The sequence below is a fragment of the Trichoderma citrinoviride genome, assembly GCF_003025115.1.
Source record: "Trichoderma citrinoviride strain TUCIM 6016 unplaced genomic scaffold BBK36scaffold_5, whole genome shotgun sequence".
NCBI lineage: Eukaryota > Fungi > Ascomycota > Sordariomycetes > Hypocreales > Hypocreaceae > Trichoderma > Trichoderma citrinoviride.
The window spans coordinates 212,761-231,261 of record NW_020194713.1 but is presented as its reverse complement, the minus strand read 5'-3'; the positions used below and the strand labels follow the sequence as shown (position 1 = coordinate 231,261).

The 18,501-nt window shown below is 52.4% G+C and overlaps 4 protein-coding genes across 4 annotated transcripts; 2 read left to right on the top strand and 2 right to left on the bottom strand.

The window, feature by feature from the left end:
• The first annotated feature begins 3,836 nt into the window (after window positions 1-3,836).
• BBK36DRAFT_168518 (hypothetical protein) lies at window positions 3,837-5,351 on the top strand. The gene is given in 5 exon segments (XM_024897803.1): window positions 3,837-3,879; window positions 3,946-4,105; window positions 4,119-4,234; window positions 4,270-5,208; window positions 5,225-5,351. The coding sequence occupies 1 exon segment, from the start codon at window positions 4,271-4,273 to the stop codon at window positions 4,970-4,972; it is 702 nt and encodes a 233-aa protein (XP_024750614.1). The 5' UTR covers window positions 3,837-3,879; window positions 3,946-4,105; window positions 4,119-4,234; window position 4,270; the 3' UTR covers window positions 4,973-5,208; window positions 5,225-5,351.
• Window positions 5,352-9,591: 4,240 nt separating this feature from the next.
• On the bottom strand, window positions 9,592-11,127 carry BBK36DRAFT_1116136 (MFS general substrate transporter; the record flags this gene model as incomplete). Its single annotated transcript, XM_024890201.1, has 4 exons — window positions 9,592-9,752; window positions 9,805-9,898; window positions 9,956-10,828; window positions 10,933-11,127. The coding sequence occupies 4 exons, from the start codon at window positions 11,125-11,127 to the stop codon at window positions 9,592-9,594; spliced, it is 1,323 nt and encodes a 440-aa protein (XP_024750613.1).
• A 519-nt stretch (window positions 11,128-11,646) lies between these two features.
• Window positions 11,647-13,190, bottom strand: BBK36DRAFT_1196111 (hypothetical protein; the record flags this gene model as incomplete). The annotated part of the gene is made up of 4 exons (XM_024896928.1): window positions 11,647-11,681; window positions 12,051-12,155; window positions 12,212-13,073; window positions 13,176-13,190. The coding sequence occupies 4 exons, from the start codon at window positions 13,188-13,190 to the stop codon at window positions 11,647-11,649; spliced, it is 1,017 nt and encodes a 338-aa protein (XP_024750612.1).
• Window positions 13,191-13,862: 672 nt separating this feature from the next.
• Window positions 13,863-16,265, top strand: BBK36DRAFT_3294 (hypothetical protein; the record flags this gene model as incomplete). The annotated part of the gene is made up of 3 exons (XM_024898026.1): window positions 13,863-13,913; window positions 13,987-15,209; window positions 15,272-16,265. The coding sequence occupies 3 exons, from the start codon at window positions 13,863-13,865 to the stop codon at window positions 16,263-16,265; spliced, it is 2,268 nt and encodes a 755-aa protein (XP_024750611.1).
• Between the last annotated feature and the right edge of the window lie 2,236 nt (window positions 16,266-18,501).

Genomic DNA, 18,501 nt, shown 5'->3' with positions numbered 1-18,501 from the left:
AGAGAGGAAGTGTCTCGGCGACTATCTGAGTCTAAAGCAAGGGCAGTCTTGAGATTTGATCTGGGCTAAAAATACTCCGTACAAACTACAAAAACGACATGGACAACTTTGCTAAGAAGCCACTATTCGCTGCAAGGGGGGGCGCTGAACGAGAACGAGCGGGCAATTAGTCGTCCCGTCCTGATGCATCTGCGGGATTCCGTCTGTTGAGTTGAGATTTGGGCACCTGGAGTAGATGATGACTGCTATTATCGACCTTTGTGCCTGGCCATCGATGATCCCTGTGGAGTTGGAGTGCGCTTCTTCCCTTCCCTTTCTCCATGTGCTACGAAGTGATACGGTGGAAAACGAAGAAGTAAAACCCACAAGCCCGAAACCCACATCCCAGACCCCGACTCGGCATTCGGGCGCGAGATTTGCGCGTATTCAGCCCTTCCAACCCCGTCTTCCCGCTTCGGACTTTGTCAGCAAATCTCAGCAACCCAACCACAACACACACAGCCAGGGAAACACAAATCCCCCCTTTGCCGCAGTCCGGTTCCGTGAGGCTTCATTGGCTCCCAAGGGCTGCCCTCCTCCTCCCCCCAAACCAACCTTAATTGGCCAGCCCAGATTGGTCCCCTCGTACGCAAAGTACTTGTTCACAAAGGTGCAAAAAAGCCAGCGCATTCCTTCCTCCCTGCGCCACGTCGCAAGCCGGTACAATAGTAGCAGCCCCCTTTCCCCCTTAGCTCCTGCTGCTCTGCCAAGGCACCGCTGTGTTGTGCCGCGTCGTCGGCCTGAGATCTCGGGATTGGAGCCCTATCACCAATTGTCATCGTTCAGCCCTGAGAGGATGGGGGATCGAGACTTTTGTGGCTGGCGTGTGATACGTACTCGCACTGCTTCTGATTGACGTGGTCTGTGCCCCGATTAAGGATTGACGGGATCAAGAGCTGCGGGAGGAGATAACGAAGGACAAGGTACGTACCCACCATTGCCGAGGGCCGTCATCGACCGCCTCCCCCACCGGAGGAGTCACCAAAAAATGGAGCCCTCTCATCGACTCAGCCCTACTGGCCGCGCCTCAGGCAAATGAACAGACAAGCTACTCCAGGCATCGCACAGACAGACAGCACAGCGCAGCACAGCCAAACCCCGGCCTAATCTCAGTTGCAGCTCGCCATGGCAGCGCCTGATTGGCTTGAGGTGGTGAAATTGGATGAATTCACGGTGATGACAAGGGACGCAAGGCCTTCTGCAGATTAATTAGGTACTCGTACATACATACATACACATCCGCCACACGAATGAGTTTGAAAGGAGTGAAGAGAGATGGAGCCAGCCAGCAATGGGCTTTCGTAAGGCAAAAAATGATGCCAAGTGCATGCATGCGGACATAGGACATAACGCAGGGCAGCTCTGCACAAGCAACAAGTATTTACGACCGATGAGACAAAACCCGTCTCGGAGCTCCGTCGCACTTCCCGTCTCCACGTCCCGATTCCGACGCAGCGATCCGCGATTCACGATCAACGGGGGGGCTTGAAATAGTAGTAGCCCAATCTGACAGGACTTTTCTTTTTTCTCTATTTTGTTGAGGGCGGCACGGGAAGGGGGATATCGGTGCGGGCACTCGGTATGACGAGCAATTTCAGTTGACGGGGGACGGCAGGCAGGCATCCATGGCAGATTGACACGGCGAGAAGCACCGCTGTTTGGTTTTTAGGTACCTACCCAGCGAACGCAGGGAGACGCAAGCGCAACACGACGCCTTGGAGCGGGGGGGTGGGCAGGAATTCGGCGATGCGACGAATACGCTGAATGTGTGCAGAGTGAACATAAGAAACTTGTACGGGGAGTAGAAGAGAGACAGACAGTGAATTGGGGTTAGTTAAGCAGTCAGTCCGAATTGCCGTTTCGGGCTGTGCTGGACGCTGTCGCGGCCTTTTGCTTGGCAGATCAGATGCGTACGCGGAACTGCGAGTACGACGCTGCGGACGTACGACGTACGACGTACGATATACGATGTGATGTATGTACTCCGTACGATGCACTAAAAACTCGCAGCACCACGAGCACCACTACCCCAGCTCACTATTACTGCAGAAACACCAAGAAGAATGAAGGAAGAAAGGTACACGATGTTACCAGAAAAGAGAAGCCGCGGAGACCGCTTTGGGGCTGAATGCGCGCAAAAGGATTTGAAACCTGGGGTTTCGAACACGTTCACGCGGCTGACTTGGCCAAGCCCCCTTCTCTCCGCCCCCCCCTCTCCCCCCGGGCTGCCATAGCAAAATCGCGAGAGGCCAGATCGAGGGCGTGCAGAGAGGCTGAGATGTTCGAATCGATTGCCCTCTTTTTTAAATTGCTGGTTATGGATCGCGAATGCGCGTCCCCTCTTGTGCAAGGCTTCGCTCGCCGCACTGATGCGCAAATGTGAAACGAATTGTTTTCGCCGCCTCATTACGTATCCTTACCAAACATTGAACTTGCGCAAGTTGAAATGCAGCGATAGCAACAAACAGAAACAGGTGGCAGTGTTTTTTTTCTTGCTTGAATGGCAAGTGTCACACTCACGATCTGCTCTCGAATTGCATTGCCCGAAACGGTAAAATCCGTCGCTCGAGAATTTGTTGCGACTGACAAATTGGGGCGTGCGATGCGAGTTTGGCGATTCGAACGACGCAGACGCCAGCGCCATTGCTCATGAACTGGGCGCGCACGCAATCAATTACTAAGGAAGGAACCAGATGCTAGATAGAAGACAACACCAAACAAGACAGAGAACGAAGGGGGGAGTGTGTGCAGAAAAACCCCAGGCTGCGATTGATAACCATCCCCAAGAAACACAACGATCGCAACAAAGGGTACGTCTTTCCAGCTAGCGTAAAGTCTGATCTCGCTGATGACTGTGCTGGGTGAAATGGGTGCTCAAACTTGGATTACTACGCTATGAAATTGCTGAGAAATAGCAACATGGGCGGGCTCGGATGACGGTCGTGATGTCGGACATTGCTAGCTTGGCTTGTTAATAAGCCATGCAAGGGAGAAGGGAAGAGGGACGGATAGACTGAGAGAGAGCCGGAGAGAAGCGCGGGTGGGGAACGCGGTTCTGATTCATAATCCACTCTGGTTTCGGCTCGTGCTCACGGCCGAATCAGCACGTCTTTGGGGTGCAACGGCTGGCTGGGCCAATCGCGATCAGTAATTGCGCGGGTACATGCCTCTTGGCCCGAGGGAAGCTTCCAGCTGATACCTTTACCTACAGCATGACAAGCGCTGAGCGAGAGCGAAGGAGAGCGTACCTAGTGAGAGAGAGCGAGCAGAAAAATCTGCTGGGCTCAACCAAGCTGTGACTAATCGGCCATATGCGAGTGCGAATTCCCTGATGGGGGATAGCAGTAGGCTAACAAGCAGCAAAGTCATCCATCATTAAGCAGCAGCCGAGAGGAGTCACCCAGAATGCCGAAGCCGTCCGCTGGCGCGCGCCCGAAAAGGGTACGTACCTGCTGTATTTGTGATTCTGTCGCTCGCACGAAGCCATGAATTGCCGTGGTATCTCGAAGCCGCGAGGTACCTGGGCGGCAGGCGGCGTGGCAGCCCGGGGTTCGGGTACCTCTCGCGGACGAGCGACTCGCTGTACGTCCGTGGCCGGAGACGCTGTTGCTTGCGCTTTTCGTGCTGGGCTTCCTCGGATTTAGTCAGCGCCAACGTCCTAGCGCGGCCACACGCCCCCCCCTGGTAGTTCTAGTCTGCTGGGATTTCTCACCCCGTTGTTGCTGCTGAATGATCAGCCAATGTCTCACCCCCCTCCCTCGCACTCATCGTGCCTTTTCCCTTCGGGCCCGCGCACGCAAAGTCCGCTTAGCCCGGGCTCCCAAGGGCGTGCCGGTAAGGGTACGTACCTCAACGCCGATGACTTTTTTTTTTTTCTTTGCCGTACCCCCATGGATGGGCTGCCAGACCCGGCTGAGCTTCCGAGTTAAAAGAATGCCGACTCCCCCGACCTTGAGGCTCGATATCATCCATCACGAACAAGCATCACAGCGAGCATCATTACAAGAGAGACAATAACAACTTCTCTTCTTCAACTCGACTACAACATTCAGACAACAACAACTCATAACAACAACGACAACTTGCTCGCACCGATACTTGATACAACACACCGCGGCACACTAGGCATCCAGGCAACTCGACCTATCCCTGCATTCGACTTCTGCCTTGAGTCACACAACTTGCACTATATAATACATCTGCCTCTCTCCACACCTCACAAAAATTCAAAATGTCTGCCTCATCATCACTCCTCCGACAAGCCACCAAGAAGAGCATGTCCATCACTCAGACCTACTACCTGGCCCACAAGGCCCGAGCAAAGCTCTCTCGTGAGGCTGCTCAACCCGATCATGACCTCCGCCTGCTGGTCGGACACGCCAACCTGCTCGACTCTCTGATGCTCGAGCTCGCCGAGGCCGAGCGGGAGCAGGAGCGCTGGTTCAACCAGTCCGTCCGCAACACCAAGAGCACCGCCGCCGCCAACAACAGCCGGCACATTCAGTGGGCCGACCGGATCGAGGAGGAGGCCGTCGACGAAGAGTACGACTCCGACTCCTCCTCCGACTCGGACGACGAGTCCGACTACGACAATGAGGACCTCGACATGCTCAACACCCGCACCACTGTCGTCTCTGCCGCCCCCGCAGTCAAGGTCCAAGAGGACGAGATCATGGGCGACGACGATCTCGAGGAGGACTATGCTCAGCTCGAGCTCGTCCGCACGCCTTCTCACTCCAACTCCCCTCCGGAGCTGATCGACCACGACTCCGAGTCTTCAGACGACGAGGCCATGCCTCCCTCCCCTGCCGATGCCGAGCTGCCTCTGCCCGCCAAGACCGAAGAGAGCGAAGAATCATATTACACAGAAGAGGACTTTTACCTGGGCCAGCGAACACCCGCCGGCCTGGTATCAGCCATCTCAGTCTACTGAGCGACAACAACAACAACAACCACACTCTTCTTGTACGACATTGTAAATGATTCTTCACTTCAGCTCTTTTCAGCATCTAGCGAATGGCATGGCTCTGGGTATTGGGCGCGGCGTTTCTGATATGGTTTTACATGATACCCCGAGAAGGGAAAATATAAAAAGGCACACGGCGTTTCTTTTGCATTTTTCATTTGTTCTATATACACCTACTAGAGAGATTCACAACTTCACGTCTTCATTTTTCTTTCTCACAATGTCATGGCAATGCGATGGATGGAATGGGTACATGGGTACACATCGGTGGGGCCGCTCCCTGGAACTGGTCTTCCCTTTGGTCGAGTGGACCACGAGTTTAGCAGCATGGGAACAAACGAAAAAGTCGAATAGCGATTTTTTTCTGTTTTCCCACAATGACACGAAATTACAATAACAAGAACTTGTTACAAACTCATCTACTACTACTTTCCCAATTGTGTGCATGCAAATGATCTTTTCTCACTCTTTCGGCTGCGGACTGTGACCTGTGATGACCGAATGACCAACAAAAAGCCTGGATTGGTACAATTTCCTGTTTCGGGACCTGGGACGGTTGACAAAGTCCGAGAGCCCGCGGCAATGGCGGATGGGCCGAGCGGCACACACCAGACACTCAACAGGTACCTTTATTACTCAAACAGCCACGGGTCATCAGAATGGCGGGAAGCTAAGCTACCAAGTTTATCGCTCGGACGAAGCGGCATCGGTGGGAAGTTGACACCCCGATAAGCCCTGCACCGGCAACTTTGTCAGGTACGTACCTTGCATTTCAAATCCTCGAGGTCAGATGAGTACCATCTAGACGAGATGCATTGCCGAGGAGTTTGCGGCTCCGGGGCAAGAGGTCGGGTACGTATAGTAGTATTACTTCTGGACGATTATTTACTTGTGGCGAGAGTTGCCGCGAGACAAAGACAGAATCACTGGCACCTTTCGATTGATTGATTATTTGATTGATGGGTTAATGGATTGACATGGTTCTGGTAGACGTTATGCTATGTTATGAAATTGCTAGAGGGAGCTAGAAGAAGAAAAAAATCTACATATACGGAGTCGTACAGGGCTCCGCAATATCCGCCTACCTAACCCAGCAAGAGACAAAACGGAGGCCGTCAAAAAAAAAAAAAAAAAAAAAAAAAATAAGCGTGAAAAATTAGAGGAGAAAATGGGTTGACAGGCCATATGGATTTTGATGTCCAAAGTGGGCGGTCTCGATCTACCCAAGTGGGCATTCTTTCTTTCTTCACCTTAATTGCTCGGGCGCTCGGGTCCCTCCTGGAAACGAGCCTGGACGAGGGTCCCGTGGACAACTCACGACTCAGCATCTCCGATGCTACGAATGATGTTACTACGATACTACAGTACTACCACGGACGATGCAAAGATTAGAGCAGAAAAGAGAAAAATTTTGCTGCAGCGGCGATTATAGCCTGTTTCCTTGCTTGTTTGCTTGATTTTGTGTAATACCAGGCAAGGGAAAAGGGGAAGAGAAGGCAAAAAAAAGCTACGAGGATATACCTAGGTGAGATCCGCTCAAGGTCGGAAAAGAATGGGAACACTTGAGGGGCGGCGTAGTACCATCAACTTTTCACGATGCGTTGGCGTTTTCTTCGATTCGGCTACCTAGGAGGGGGCAGGGGCATGCAAGATGGGAGAGAAAATTGCCGTGATCTGTGTGTACGTGTGCGTGTGTCTGCATCGCCGACGAGATCCTATCCAGATCCTTTTATCATTCGTTACACCTTGATGATGCGTTGCTCCTTTTCTCCCCCTCCTTTTTTTTTTTTTTTGCGGCGAAACGCCACCCCCCTTGCTTAACACTCGCACAGCAAGAAAAACAGGGAAGAGGGAGGCGGAGGCTGGAATTAAAGAGAGGCGGCGACGTCGATTTGCCCAACGAAAACATGCTGCAAGTTATTCACATAACATAACGGCAGGGAAAGAGTCACGATGTTGTTCTGGCGGAGGCTGATTCGTCAGCCGGCCGGGGGGGGGGGCCCCCTGGGGGTGTAAGTACTCGTAAGGCATAACGGCCCAATGATCAAGCTGCGCATGAATCACGAAGTCGGGGGGAATATCTGACCCAACCCTGATGATAACCAAGGATGTGAAAAAGACAAGAAAACAAAAAACAAAAAGCCGGTGTAGGTGTGTCCTGATGCAAGTGTCCGATGCTTGCTTGTTAGTAATGAGATCTGGGCATCCACACAAGGAAGATGCCGAATGGGTTCCTGTTGAAGCCCGTGCCACACACAGGGCCCCATTGCTTTATGGTGTATCTACGGAGTAGATGGATTGGAAATCCTCTGGCTTGCCCTGACCGAAAATCTTGGCACACCTTGGTAGCTTTTGGCCATAGGTCGAACGGACCGGCTTTGCAACTATAAAACACAAATCAAATCAGATCGTCAATCCCGCGCCGGAGCACGAAGGACGTAGTAGTAATCCGTGGGAAGGATCTGCGCGTTTGCTGTTTTGTAAGCCGCAGCCGCAACTTTCTAATTACAAGGTGAAAAAAATGCGGAGTTTGTATGATACCCTGCGCAATTCAAACACACGCCCCTTTGACCTGCTGGTGCTTTCCGGTGCCTTCTGGGGCGTTCCCCTGTCTTCTTCTTCTGCTATCTCCTTGTCCAAGTGACCAGCGCATCGGACATGGGCACATGTTGCCGCGGCGATTGTTAAGCGAGAAAGCGTTATGGGGAGAAGGAGAGCAAAAAACCATAACGAGGAGAGAGAGAGTGGGAATGGTACGCTTCCCCACATTGCATACAAGATCCCGCTCCTTGAACGGAAAAGAGGGGGAGGAGAAGTGTAAACTCCATGGACAAAGATGGCATCACGGAGCGCCGAAATGAAGGCACATCATGAGGGCATTCGGATATTATCAACGAACCATCATCTCATCAGACCATGTGTTATGTGGGCGCGATCGATAGCATGGCTATAATATCGAGAAAAACACACACGCCCCCCCCGGACCCTCTCTCATTCATTCTCCTCATGTTCTGAGGTGCTACGATAATTCTCAAAAATGTCCGTGAACTGTCCCCTCTTGGCGGTTAGTAACTGAATAACCCCTGTCGGCTCTTCACGTTAGCTGCCTCTGCATCGTGCAATGCCTTGTGCCAGTGGTGCTGCCATGATCTTTCTCCAGTGGCCCATTTCGCAGAATGGTACGATTTGCTCCGCAATCTCCATCTGCACCTGGCCTTATCGCGTTGAAGAAACCCGCAAAATGGGTAAAAGGCATGTGCTTAAGCAATTACTACCACTGCCCTAGGAAGTATTGGCTTCCCACATTATCTAATCGCGGCTTCGTCTGAGTGACAACTTCCCGCTGGAACGGCTCTCGATATGACACGCCCCGTTCATCATCAATTGCATATCCTCCAATCCCGTCAGGTGAGGTAGGGCTGACGGGTGCGTGTATCTTGGCCGAGGCAGACGGACAGACCCTACATACAGTGTGTTAGGAGTTGCTGTTCTTTCTTACACTTGGCCTCGATTTGGAAATAATGCCTAGGTATCTGGAGGCAGACAAACTCTCAAAGTTTATTCTTTAGAGCTTCGGTAAGCGCCAACCCCGAGGTCATCATGAACCGTCCCTCGCGGACGACCTCCGTCTCGCGCTTACTTGGCCAATTGGCGGGTTCCCGCCTCGTGCTTGTGGTGTTTTTTTTCGTCCGTTGGGTATCCTCTTATTGGCTGCTGCGAGCCGTGCTGATGAGGAGAAGAGCTTCTTGTTGGGAAGGGAAAGGGAAAACGCCAGAGTAATATCTTAGCGGGCCTTTTTGGCGATCTCTTGAGTTGCCGTTCCGCCGTCTTGCCGTCCTGCTACTTATCCTTAATGCTGCGGTTGTGGTGGTTTTTGTTTGGCTGTTCGTTAGTGCAACTTCTATCCTTGGGATAGGGGAGGCCACCAAGAGCCCTACGAGGCTTGAAGCTTGGGCGGACATAAGCTGGCTTTTTTGGGGGGAGCTCTCTATTTTCCGCACACCCCATTAGAATGCTGATTCATATGGAGAGGTGTCAAAACGAAGAGGGTTCGTTTCAGAGGCGCTACCTAGTATTCTGTGTTTGAAGCGGAGTTTGACAGCGGATGTTGTCCGCATTGTCGGGGTTGCGGCGAGTGTTGCGGCAGCTACTTATTGATAGGTAAGACATCTTGGCCGCGGCGGGTTGGCAGGGTTCTGCTGGATGCGCCACATGCCAGTGCTGCTTTTAGCACGTCAAGCCACAGGCTGCGGATGGAGAGCCGACCAGCGCCGTCCTTTGCATACCTAAGTCGAGTTATGCAACTGCAGGCGAAAGTGGCAACAACCTGGATAGAATTGGGTTTTGATATCTGATGAGTCGAGGATATGGAATCGAGTTTCGAATGAGTAGGCGACGAGTCGACCATGTGAGCCATCATGGTACTCTGCAAGAAACTTTTACCCAAATAGACTCTTCAATTCATCTACTTTTCTTCTTTCTCATCTATTAGTCTATGTATCTATCTTGCTTTGACTCAGGTCATGCTTTGTAATATCTGTTCCAGATAATCGTAAGTAGTGATAATCGTGGAGAGCCTCGTCGTATCATTGCTTTTCGGAGAATACCTTTGCTTCAATCCTCTTTTTGAATCTTAACGGCGCCAAGAATAGCGCTGCCCCAATGAACATGCAGCCGGAAAATATCTGAACGTCCAGGTAGACGGGAGCCTGCCTCCGTCGAAGTCCCAGAGCCATGGCCTCGGCAACTAGAAACAATCAGCCATCGCATTCAATGAGTGTATAGCACAGCAGACCTACAAGCCGATGGGACAGCGGAGATTTTCCACACTATGGACAGCGCCGAGGGGAGAAGCTTCATGCCAAAAGCATCTGCTAACATGGGTCCGACCATCTGTTAGGCCGTGTCAGTTCTGGTTTCAACTCAAGTATAGAAGCAGGAGATACTCACAGCCCAGCATGTACCAATTGTTGTCCCTCCAAGGATAGAGAACGCAAGCAAGGCCGCGTACGACGTGCCCGATGTCCAGAGGCACAAGCACCATATGCCAGCCAGCAGAGTTGCCGATATCACCATATTCAGTCTTCCAACACGGTCACTGAAGTAGCCCACAGTAGGCCTGCCGATGGCCATTCCAAGATTAGCCAAGGCTCCCAGGATAGCCCCTTGATGAGCAGTGAGGCCGATCCGAACTGCATTATCCGGAAGCGAGAACAAGACGCATGTGTACCCAATGATGCTGAGAAACATCCATGCCGAAATAAGGAGAAGCCGTGGTTTTCTGACGAGGCCAAGATCAAACGCGCTCTGAGTCGGCTTGATGTGCTTGTTCCGGTCCTTGATCAGGATGATGCAAACGGCGTTGACTGCAGCGGTGCAGATGGCCGTGATGCGAAAGGCCCAGGCAACGCTAATGTTGTATATCATGGCCTCCGTCGACAAGCTGTATATCAAGCCCCCAATGCCGCTCCCCGCCGCAGCAATCCCATTCGCGATGCCCTTCCTCCGGGCGAACCACTGGGGGATGATGCCAATTGTGCCAATGTACAAGAACGAGCAGCCCCAGCCAAAGAGGAGGCCCTGCGAGAGAAAGAGCTGCCACGACTGCTTCGCGAAGCTGGCCCCGATCAGGGCGCCGGCTTCCATGACCGCGCCGATGACGAGAGGGGGCTTTGTGCCGAAGACGCGGGTGGCGTGCGTGACGAGGGGGGCGATGAGCAGGATCTGGGACTGGGAGAGGCCGCCGATGAAGGAGTAGGCGATTTCTGAGGTGCCGGGGAAGGCGTTTGTTGAGATGTAGTGACTGAGATATACGCCGAAAGCCTGTGAATCAGAGAAGACGAGTTAGATGCTGCATGCTTGGAGGGAAAATCCTATATGATTGTTGCTGCTGCTGCTGCTGCTGTTCAGGAGATGCTTGGACTCACACCGTTGACACCCCATGTGCTCGCTGTGATCATCAGCTGGCATACCACGCACACCCAGCCGTATCCGCCATCATGTTTATCTGCTTGTAATTGTTGTTCTTGTGCACAATCCTGATCGAGAGTCTCTTCCGAAGCTGGAGTCTCGAGGTATTCTGTAGCCTCATCATCGCTGGTATGATTCTGTAGGACCGTCATTCTCGTTAAGCAAAGATCTAAAGAAACAATGGCGAAATAAAGTTATACTTTGGCGGCCATGTAAAAGAGTCAAGGCATTTATAAGGAGTGTCAAATTCGCAATATCTCATCCATGATGACACTATTCTCTCCTTTTGCATACACGCATCAATACTACCTGTATTATATACATGAGCAAATATGAGCTCATGACAAAGCTCTTGGAAATATCAATTCCGAATACCATTTTAATACCGGGCCCTGTCGGCCAATTCAAAAGTAACAATCAAAAACTTTTATGGTATTATTCGCTTTCGTATCTCGTTCAACTCGTCTCTCGTGAGGCTCGGCGATGCCATTGCATCTGCCGTGAGCTCGCTGAGGCCTGCCTAATACGGGTTAGCGCCCGCCATGTCGCGACTGGACGTCATCCTGTGAAGCTCTTCAGAGCATTCCTCGGAGAAAGCAATTCTGCCAAAGGGGAGAAAGTCCATGCATAATAATTTTGTCAGTGGCGGTACAGCCTTTTGAAAGACTATGTTACAGCTTGGTGTGCCCCTGGAATATTGACCTTCCTGGGCGATTTCAACAAGAGGGAATTGATAGGTTCCAATTTCCTTCGCCACGTGTTTTTTGGCACATATTCGGAGCATGATGTAGAAAGCATTGGAGACTTTGGTTTTTCAAATGTGAGATATAAATTTTGCTATACTAATGTGAGGTATTTGATTTTTCTGTAAAGTTATTGAACCCTCCGACGGGGATTCTTGCCGTATGAGCTCCGAATTATGTACATATCAACCTTATTGAAGCCAGGTCTGCACAACCTTGGCTCGCCGTCAGACCTGAGACACAGTCCTAGAGACAACTTCACTTTTGTGAATGACTCCCATTCTCCTTATTCCCATTCTCCTTGCTCCTATTCTCTCTACTCCCATTCTCACTCAAGCTGTCATTAGCTCCCCTCTCCGTGACTCGGACTTCGTCGCCAACTCGAAGCAGGGCCCCATTTGGGCCTGCAAAGGACCACTGCCCAAACACTGGCTTGACTGGACGAAATATGTCAGTATCAATATCTTGGGAAAGGATATGATAATTCCCTTACGAGGATATGCCTTGTTTACACGCCTGTCTTTCGCTATCAAGCCGTAGACTTGTGTGCGTCGTGGGGATCCAGTCCCTGTCTCAATATCGGCGTTGACACTTAGGCAGCGAGGGGTCTTGAAGACACATCGAATGATTGCTTTAGGAGTAGTTCCATCTTCCGCGAATACTGTGAGCTCTCTCCAGTGATCCTCGTCCCACGGCGCAACGGATCCTACGTCGACGTGAATATTAGTGCGGAAGCGGAGCAAGACATCTTCTTGCTGATTTTCTGGCGGTAACCGGGACCGAACGTCCACCTCGGATGCCGTCGATGTAACAAGAAAGGGTGCAGCATCTGCGAAGCGGATTCGCTGGGGCTGAAAATGATCACCCGCAGCTCGAATTGTCAAGGGAAGTCGATGTTTAGGAATATATGCGGCTCCTGGGATCTCACGGCTGCCCGAGCCGGAGATATATAGCAGTCTGGTCGGTATGTCGAGGTGTTTGGTGAAGAACTCCGCTGGGCCGTCTCCCATATCAACTCCCGTGGCCTCCGTGCCGAATATGCTCACTTGATACGACGGCGCTTCCAGACATGACAGCGGCGACGGCGTAAGTGGAATGGTAATTGAAGATTCCGGCTGGGCCGTCCTGTGCTTGATGGTCAGCTCGGACCAGTCGTCGTTGATTGACGGCTGGAAGAGCACCAGCTTATAAACCAGCTTGACGGTGAGGTGCTCGGCCAGATGAGGTCGTATCGTCGGATGGGTCCGAGGGTCTCTGACGAGGATATACTGTCTGTCAAAGCGAAACCCTTCACTTGTAATCTCGGCAATGGACACTTCAATTGGCAGGAGTGACTTGACCGGATAGATGAACAGCTAATGGAAGCTGTTAGCATGTGGCCTGTATGACTGCGGGCCAACCTGAGAGAGAGAACCCCCAACTCGACATGAGACGGTGAAGGAGCGAGCTGGTAATACCCTTTGGATTTTCATTTTGGCTGTCTAATGGCTGTCGGCCAGAGTTGCCGCATCTACACGTGTATGTAGGGTTGCGCTCAGCATCGCTCGGCGCTCGGCCTCATCACCACTATTCCGGATAGCGCAGGCGGCCGTCACCATTCGCTGCTGGTTGATGCTGATGTTGATGCTGATCTTGGGCAGTCTCCGCCCGGTGACGCCGTCGATGGCCCTTCTGCTGTGTCGCAGAGGGCTACACTGCCTACGACCAGATGGTATGGCAAGAAGATTGAGACAGTGAGCAAGGAAAGTAGAGGCCGAGAATCCTTGACGGTTTAAAGTGGTTCACAGCAGCCAGACGTGCCCGAATCGATGAGAGAATGTCGACGATGGATGACAAAGGTCGTGCTCGTTGTACCCTTGTCTCTCTATCTGACTTGCCCAGTTCGGGATGGCCTCGTCTCCGGCCGCTATTCCCAACATGGGCATTGTCGGCGATTCGCTCGCTCACCTTCGCCTTGAACAAGGCCGACCTGCTCTCGAACAACCCCCAGAGCTCATTCAACCTCTCATCAACCACGTCAAGCCACTCACGCGGGCCGCTCGGTGACTCGGCCCAGGGCTTCATTTTCATCGACGCACTCGTTCTGCATTAGGATCGCGGGAGCGAGCATCGAGAGTCGGTTGTGCTTTGATTGACCCGACACGATGGAGGTTTCCACCGTGCCCTGCACCCTCTGCAGGAAGCGCCGTGTCAAGGTATGTACCGCGTCCACGGCGAATAGCTTTCCTACCTGCTATTCGATTGTGCGGCTGTCTCACACCTCCTCAGTGCGACAAGCGCCTGCCCGGCTGTGAGCGATGTGAAAAGTCGTCTCGCTCATGTCCTGGCTACAACCATCTTCGCAGGTTCCTCGATGAGAGCCAGAACCTCCGCAAGAAGTTCTCGTCGGCCAGTGCCAGCCCGCAGGGAAGCAGCCTTGCCAAACCCGTAAATTCACACCCTGTGACTCAGCCGTCTTCTGCTTCATCGCCGTTCCTTGGCTCCTTGGATACGGCATCACTGCCCACGGCAACAACAACACCAGGTGAACCTGAGCTTGGCCGGACACAGGCCGAAGCTTCAACCCCAACTGACGCTCGAGCTCAAGTACAACATGAGGCTCTACAAGACTCTGGTCTGGAGGGGCCACCGCCGGGCATCCCTCCTACCCATCAAGGGATACCTGACCCTTCGTTTCTCACCACTGGGAATATCTCTGACACAGACTTTGAAGCCAGCTTCTTCGATATTGATCCTCAAATATACTTTGCCGACGGGAACAACTGCTGTGGATTCATACCTTCCCTTTCTTTGATAAATGATGCCAATGGCCCGCAAGGACCGTCGCTCTCCTGGCTTGGCGACGTTAATCTGGAAGGATTCGCACAATCTGGATTCGACATGGACGCAGATCGATCAGAGAGATCAGAGAGGTTAGAGACGGAACAGTCATCTCCGATGCCTGACTCTTCGAATGAGACCGACCAGGAAACTGCATATCTCATACGATATTTTGCAGAACGAATCAGCCCGTGTCTGGATGTCTTTGATATAGAGCGATTTTTCGGACACATTGTGCCCATCAAGGCAATAAGGAGCCCTCTTTTACAAAACGCTTTGGCCGCCATCGCGGCTAAGCAATTCGGGAAGACGAAGCGAGATACCTACACGTCAAACCATCAGACCCCTGGCCGGTCGATGCTGGAGCAGTACTCTGACACGGCTCACATTGACTGGTTCTACAAGGCGGCGAGCTTTTACGACAAAGCCATCGGCCACATGATGAGACTGCTGCAAACGCTCCGTGACGGCAGCCCTTCGCCATCACCAGCAGCCACACCATCGTCCGTGGACATGCCGTCGAGCTTGCATTCGGCCGTGTCACCCTCGTTCAAGAGGCGCCGAGTTGGAAGTGACCAGGGCTCTCATAACGTTGTGGACGATCTTCTGGCGGCAATATCTGTATTCCTTCTCTACGAGTCTCTTGACAATCGCCTTGCAGAAGTCTCCAGGTACACTTCTTGATGCCCCTCTTTCTACTGCCACCTCATTAGCTAACGATGATCCTCATTAGACACATGTCTGGTGCTCAGTATCTCCTGACTTTCAACCTGAGACAGATCTTCGAAAATACAGAGTTCAACATACGCGGCGGAACATATGGACTACACACTCGAAGAGCATGGCAAGCGTCATTTTGGAACATCGTCTGCATTGACTGGGTCACATCTTACGTCGAACAGACCACACCGCGCATTGACATAGAAAACCTTGAGCTCTGGAAAGCTGCCGGGCTGCCGCTATGTGCCGTTGATGGAATTCACATGCCTGTTTCTCTCTGCAACGACGAGAACTCGGGCCACCATATGCAAATGACGGAGACGGTGGCCTGCAGGACCTTGATATGGGTCATGCTGAAGACTTTGGCATTCGTGGCCACGGAAAAGGGTGGCGACAAATTAGCAGAAAACAGCCCGCCGGGAGTTGGCAAGGCGAATCGGAGTCGCTGGGATACCATCTCTCAGCATCTCGACAACTGGTGTGCCGCGCTACCAGATACCTTTGAGCCCTGCGCAAGAATAGCCCAGAGATACAACAACATCCCCACGCCTTCGGACAACATGGCGCCCAGGTCGGAATTTCAAAGTGTGTTTCAGGAGCTCTTTTACGCCAACGCCATGTGCGCAACAGCTGCAGTCCTGTATCATTTCGTGCAGCTCCTTCTGTTGCTTCACAAACCGCTCAACCAGAAGCTATCAGAGACACATCCAGAATTTGTGGCCAAGCGCCTCAATGCGTATCGCCAACTGTCATCCCAGATTGAGGGACATGCTACCGAGATATGCGCAATATCCCTGGGGCGACCAGACGATCCTGTTCGGCTTCATATGGTGCAACCGCTGTATATAGCTGGGCTTTGCTTCGAGACTCATGAGCAGAGAACGGCTTTGGCTCAGCTGCTTACCAGTATTCAAAGAGAAACCGGGTACTCAACGGCGGAGAGAGTTGCAAATTTGCAACAGCATTGGGGATGGGATAACACGCCGCCAGCGCTTGACGTGATATGAATCCACGGCCCAGATGCTTGGGGATGGGAGAACGAACAATATACGAACGCCTGAGCGACGAAGAGTTGCAGTACGGTAACTCGTAGCTCAAGGTTTATACATAAACTGACGACTATATAATGAATTTGAGATGGCGTTGGCTTCATACGTATTTCTTGTTAAGAGGCTTCGCCTCTTTTGTGAGTGAACCTGAATCCTAGATAACTTGAACTCGAGGAAATATCACGCCCAGAATAAGATCATCATTCAGACGTAGGAGGTAGACTCAAGTGGTGTAGAATGACGAGGACCGGCGCTTTTCCATATAGGGCAATTTCCAGCGAGCCATGTCTGGTCAATCGTTCAATCTTGGCGCTGTGTTAAAAGTATTGTGCTTGTTTTCTCAGTAATAGGCTCATGGTTCATTTCAATCATTGAAATAACAATAAGCTCTCAAGAGGGATGTATGTCAAAACTCTCAGCAACCTGTTGATGAGCCACGAAGAGGTTACGCTTACTTGTATGTCGTGCATAACTTGCATAAAGCGCCACAGTTGGTACGAGAAAGCGTTCGTGAAATCGGCAACAGCACTTAGCCTCATTGAGATAGGTACCTCTAGGCGTGGAGCGCTGAGCTGCTTAGGTAAGGACGGATGCCGACTTGCGGCTCGTCTGCTCCTTCCCGCTGGCTAGTAATTACTAAGGCAAGATGAAACGAAAGGCCTGGAGATCTTATACATGGCCAGACCAGTTCTTTCACTTGATCATTGTCCTTTCACCATGGCCTCAACCACGGGGAACAATTCTACGAATGGCAAATTTGATATTGAAAGATTTATCAGATTTGGACGGCCATTGACTTGGTCCGATACCACCACAGCTTGCCTTCCTATCCCAAGGCGAGAAACAAGCTCACCGGCAGCGAGAGTTCTCAGATACACCAAGCTTCCATCTTCTGCTACACGCTCCAGGGCCATTCGGAAAGATTCCCTACGCCGGGAAGATTTTAGCCGCCATCTGCATCTCGCTCGCGTGACTCCGAACATCGCTCGTCCCCGTGCGTCCTGTCCTCTGATCGCCGTGCACCGAGTGCCTTTGGACCGTGGTGTTTTCGTTGACTCCGATCCGCCGAGGAGATAAGTGCTTCCCTTTCGGCCTCCGATCGCGGTGCCTGCATGACCAAGTCAGGCGTGCCGGCCTTTACAAGAGCCGTTGCAACACTCCCCCTCCTTGCCGTCCACTGTCACCGCTCTCAGGAACCAGAAAGACAGGGGGAGGGGGGTTCCAAGGGCGTGGATGATCGCCTTGGTCGGTTGATCGCGCAATTCCGGTGTCCGGGACCCATCGCTGTCCATCACACGACCGAGGCTGCCCCACCTTTGCCGGCATCGAGCTTCCCCATAGCACGGGCAGCACCGGAGGGTTGACAAGCTTGACACGCATGTTAGCTTGGAGCTCCTATTGGGCTTGGGCTCGGACGAAACCGTTCAAACGCCTGTGCCTGAGGGGTGGCCAGTCCAGTGGCAAACGAATGGGCAAAGTCCATGGAGGCTCGGATTTCTCGCTTTGCTCTGTCAGCCGGCTTTTATGGCTCTCCCCCGCATAACGCTTTTTGCTGGAGCACGCGGACTTTGGCGGGCCTAGGCAACGATCATAGTTGGCAGGGCCTGTCGGTGGCTGAAGGATCAAGCTGGTATTATGTACCGAGCGTCGCCAGCAACGCCTCCATTCAACGGCCCAAAGCCCAGAAGCATGAGCACGAGGGAAACAACGCCCCGGACCATCGAGCTGCGAGCTTTCTCCTTGGCAGCTGTCCGAGGAGTCAACTCTTCCAAATTAGCAGAGGATTTAGTGCCAATCCGTCCGACCTTGATAGCTGTCTACTTCCAGCCATCCCGACTATCGCCCAAGCTCACATGGCTCCAACAACCAATCACCGAAGAGCTTCGGCTCACTCCCTTCTGATCGCTCTGAGTCTATCGGCGATCCATGATGAGGTGGAGGGGGTGTGAACCGACGCACGAGCATTTGTCAGGCTTCGACTCACGATTAGCGCCGGTACTTATCAATCACCGCGACCGCCCCTTAGGTCTGAGTGGCTTCCCTCTGGATGCTTACGTTAATCGCGGAGGAGGGGGACGGAAGTTCATGTGGCAGCCACGCATTTGCCCTCATTGTTCGCCTCAACTCGTGACTTAACACTCCTATGGCGCCGGCTGTTGCGGAGCTGTGGGTTTCCAACCTCCGGCAGGTTGGG

Coding starts and splice junctions, on each gene's coding strand:
- BBK36DRAFT_168518 (XM_024897803.1), top strand. CDS start 4,271: ATGTCTGCCTCATCATCACTCCTCCGACAAGCCACCAAGAAGAGCATG.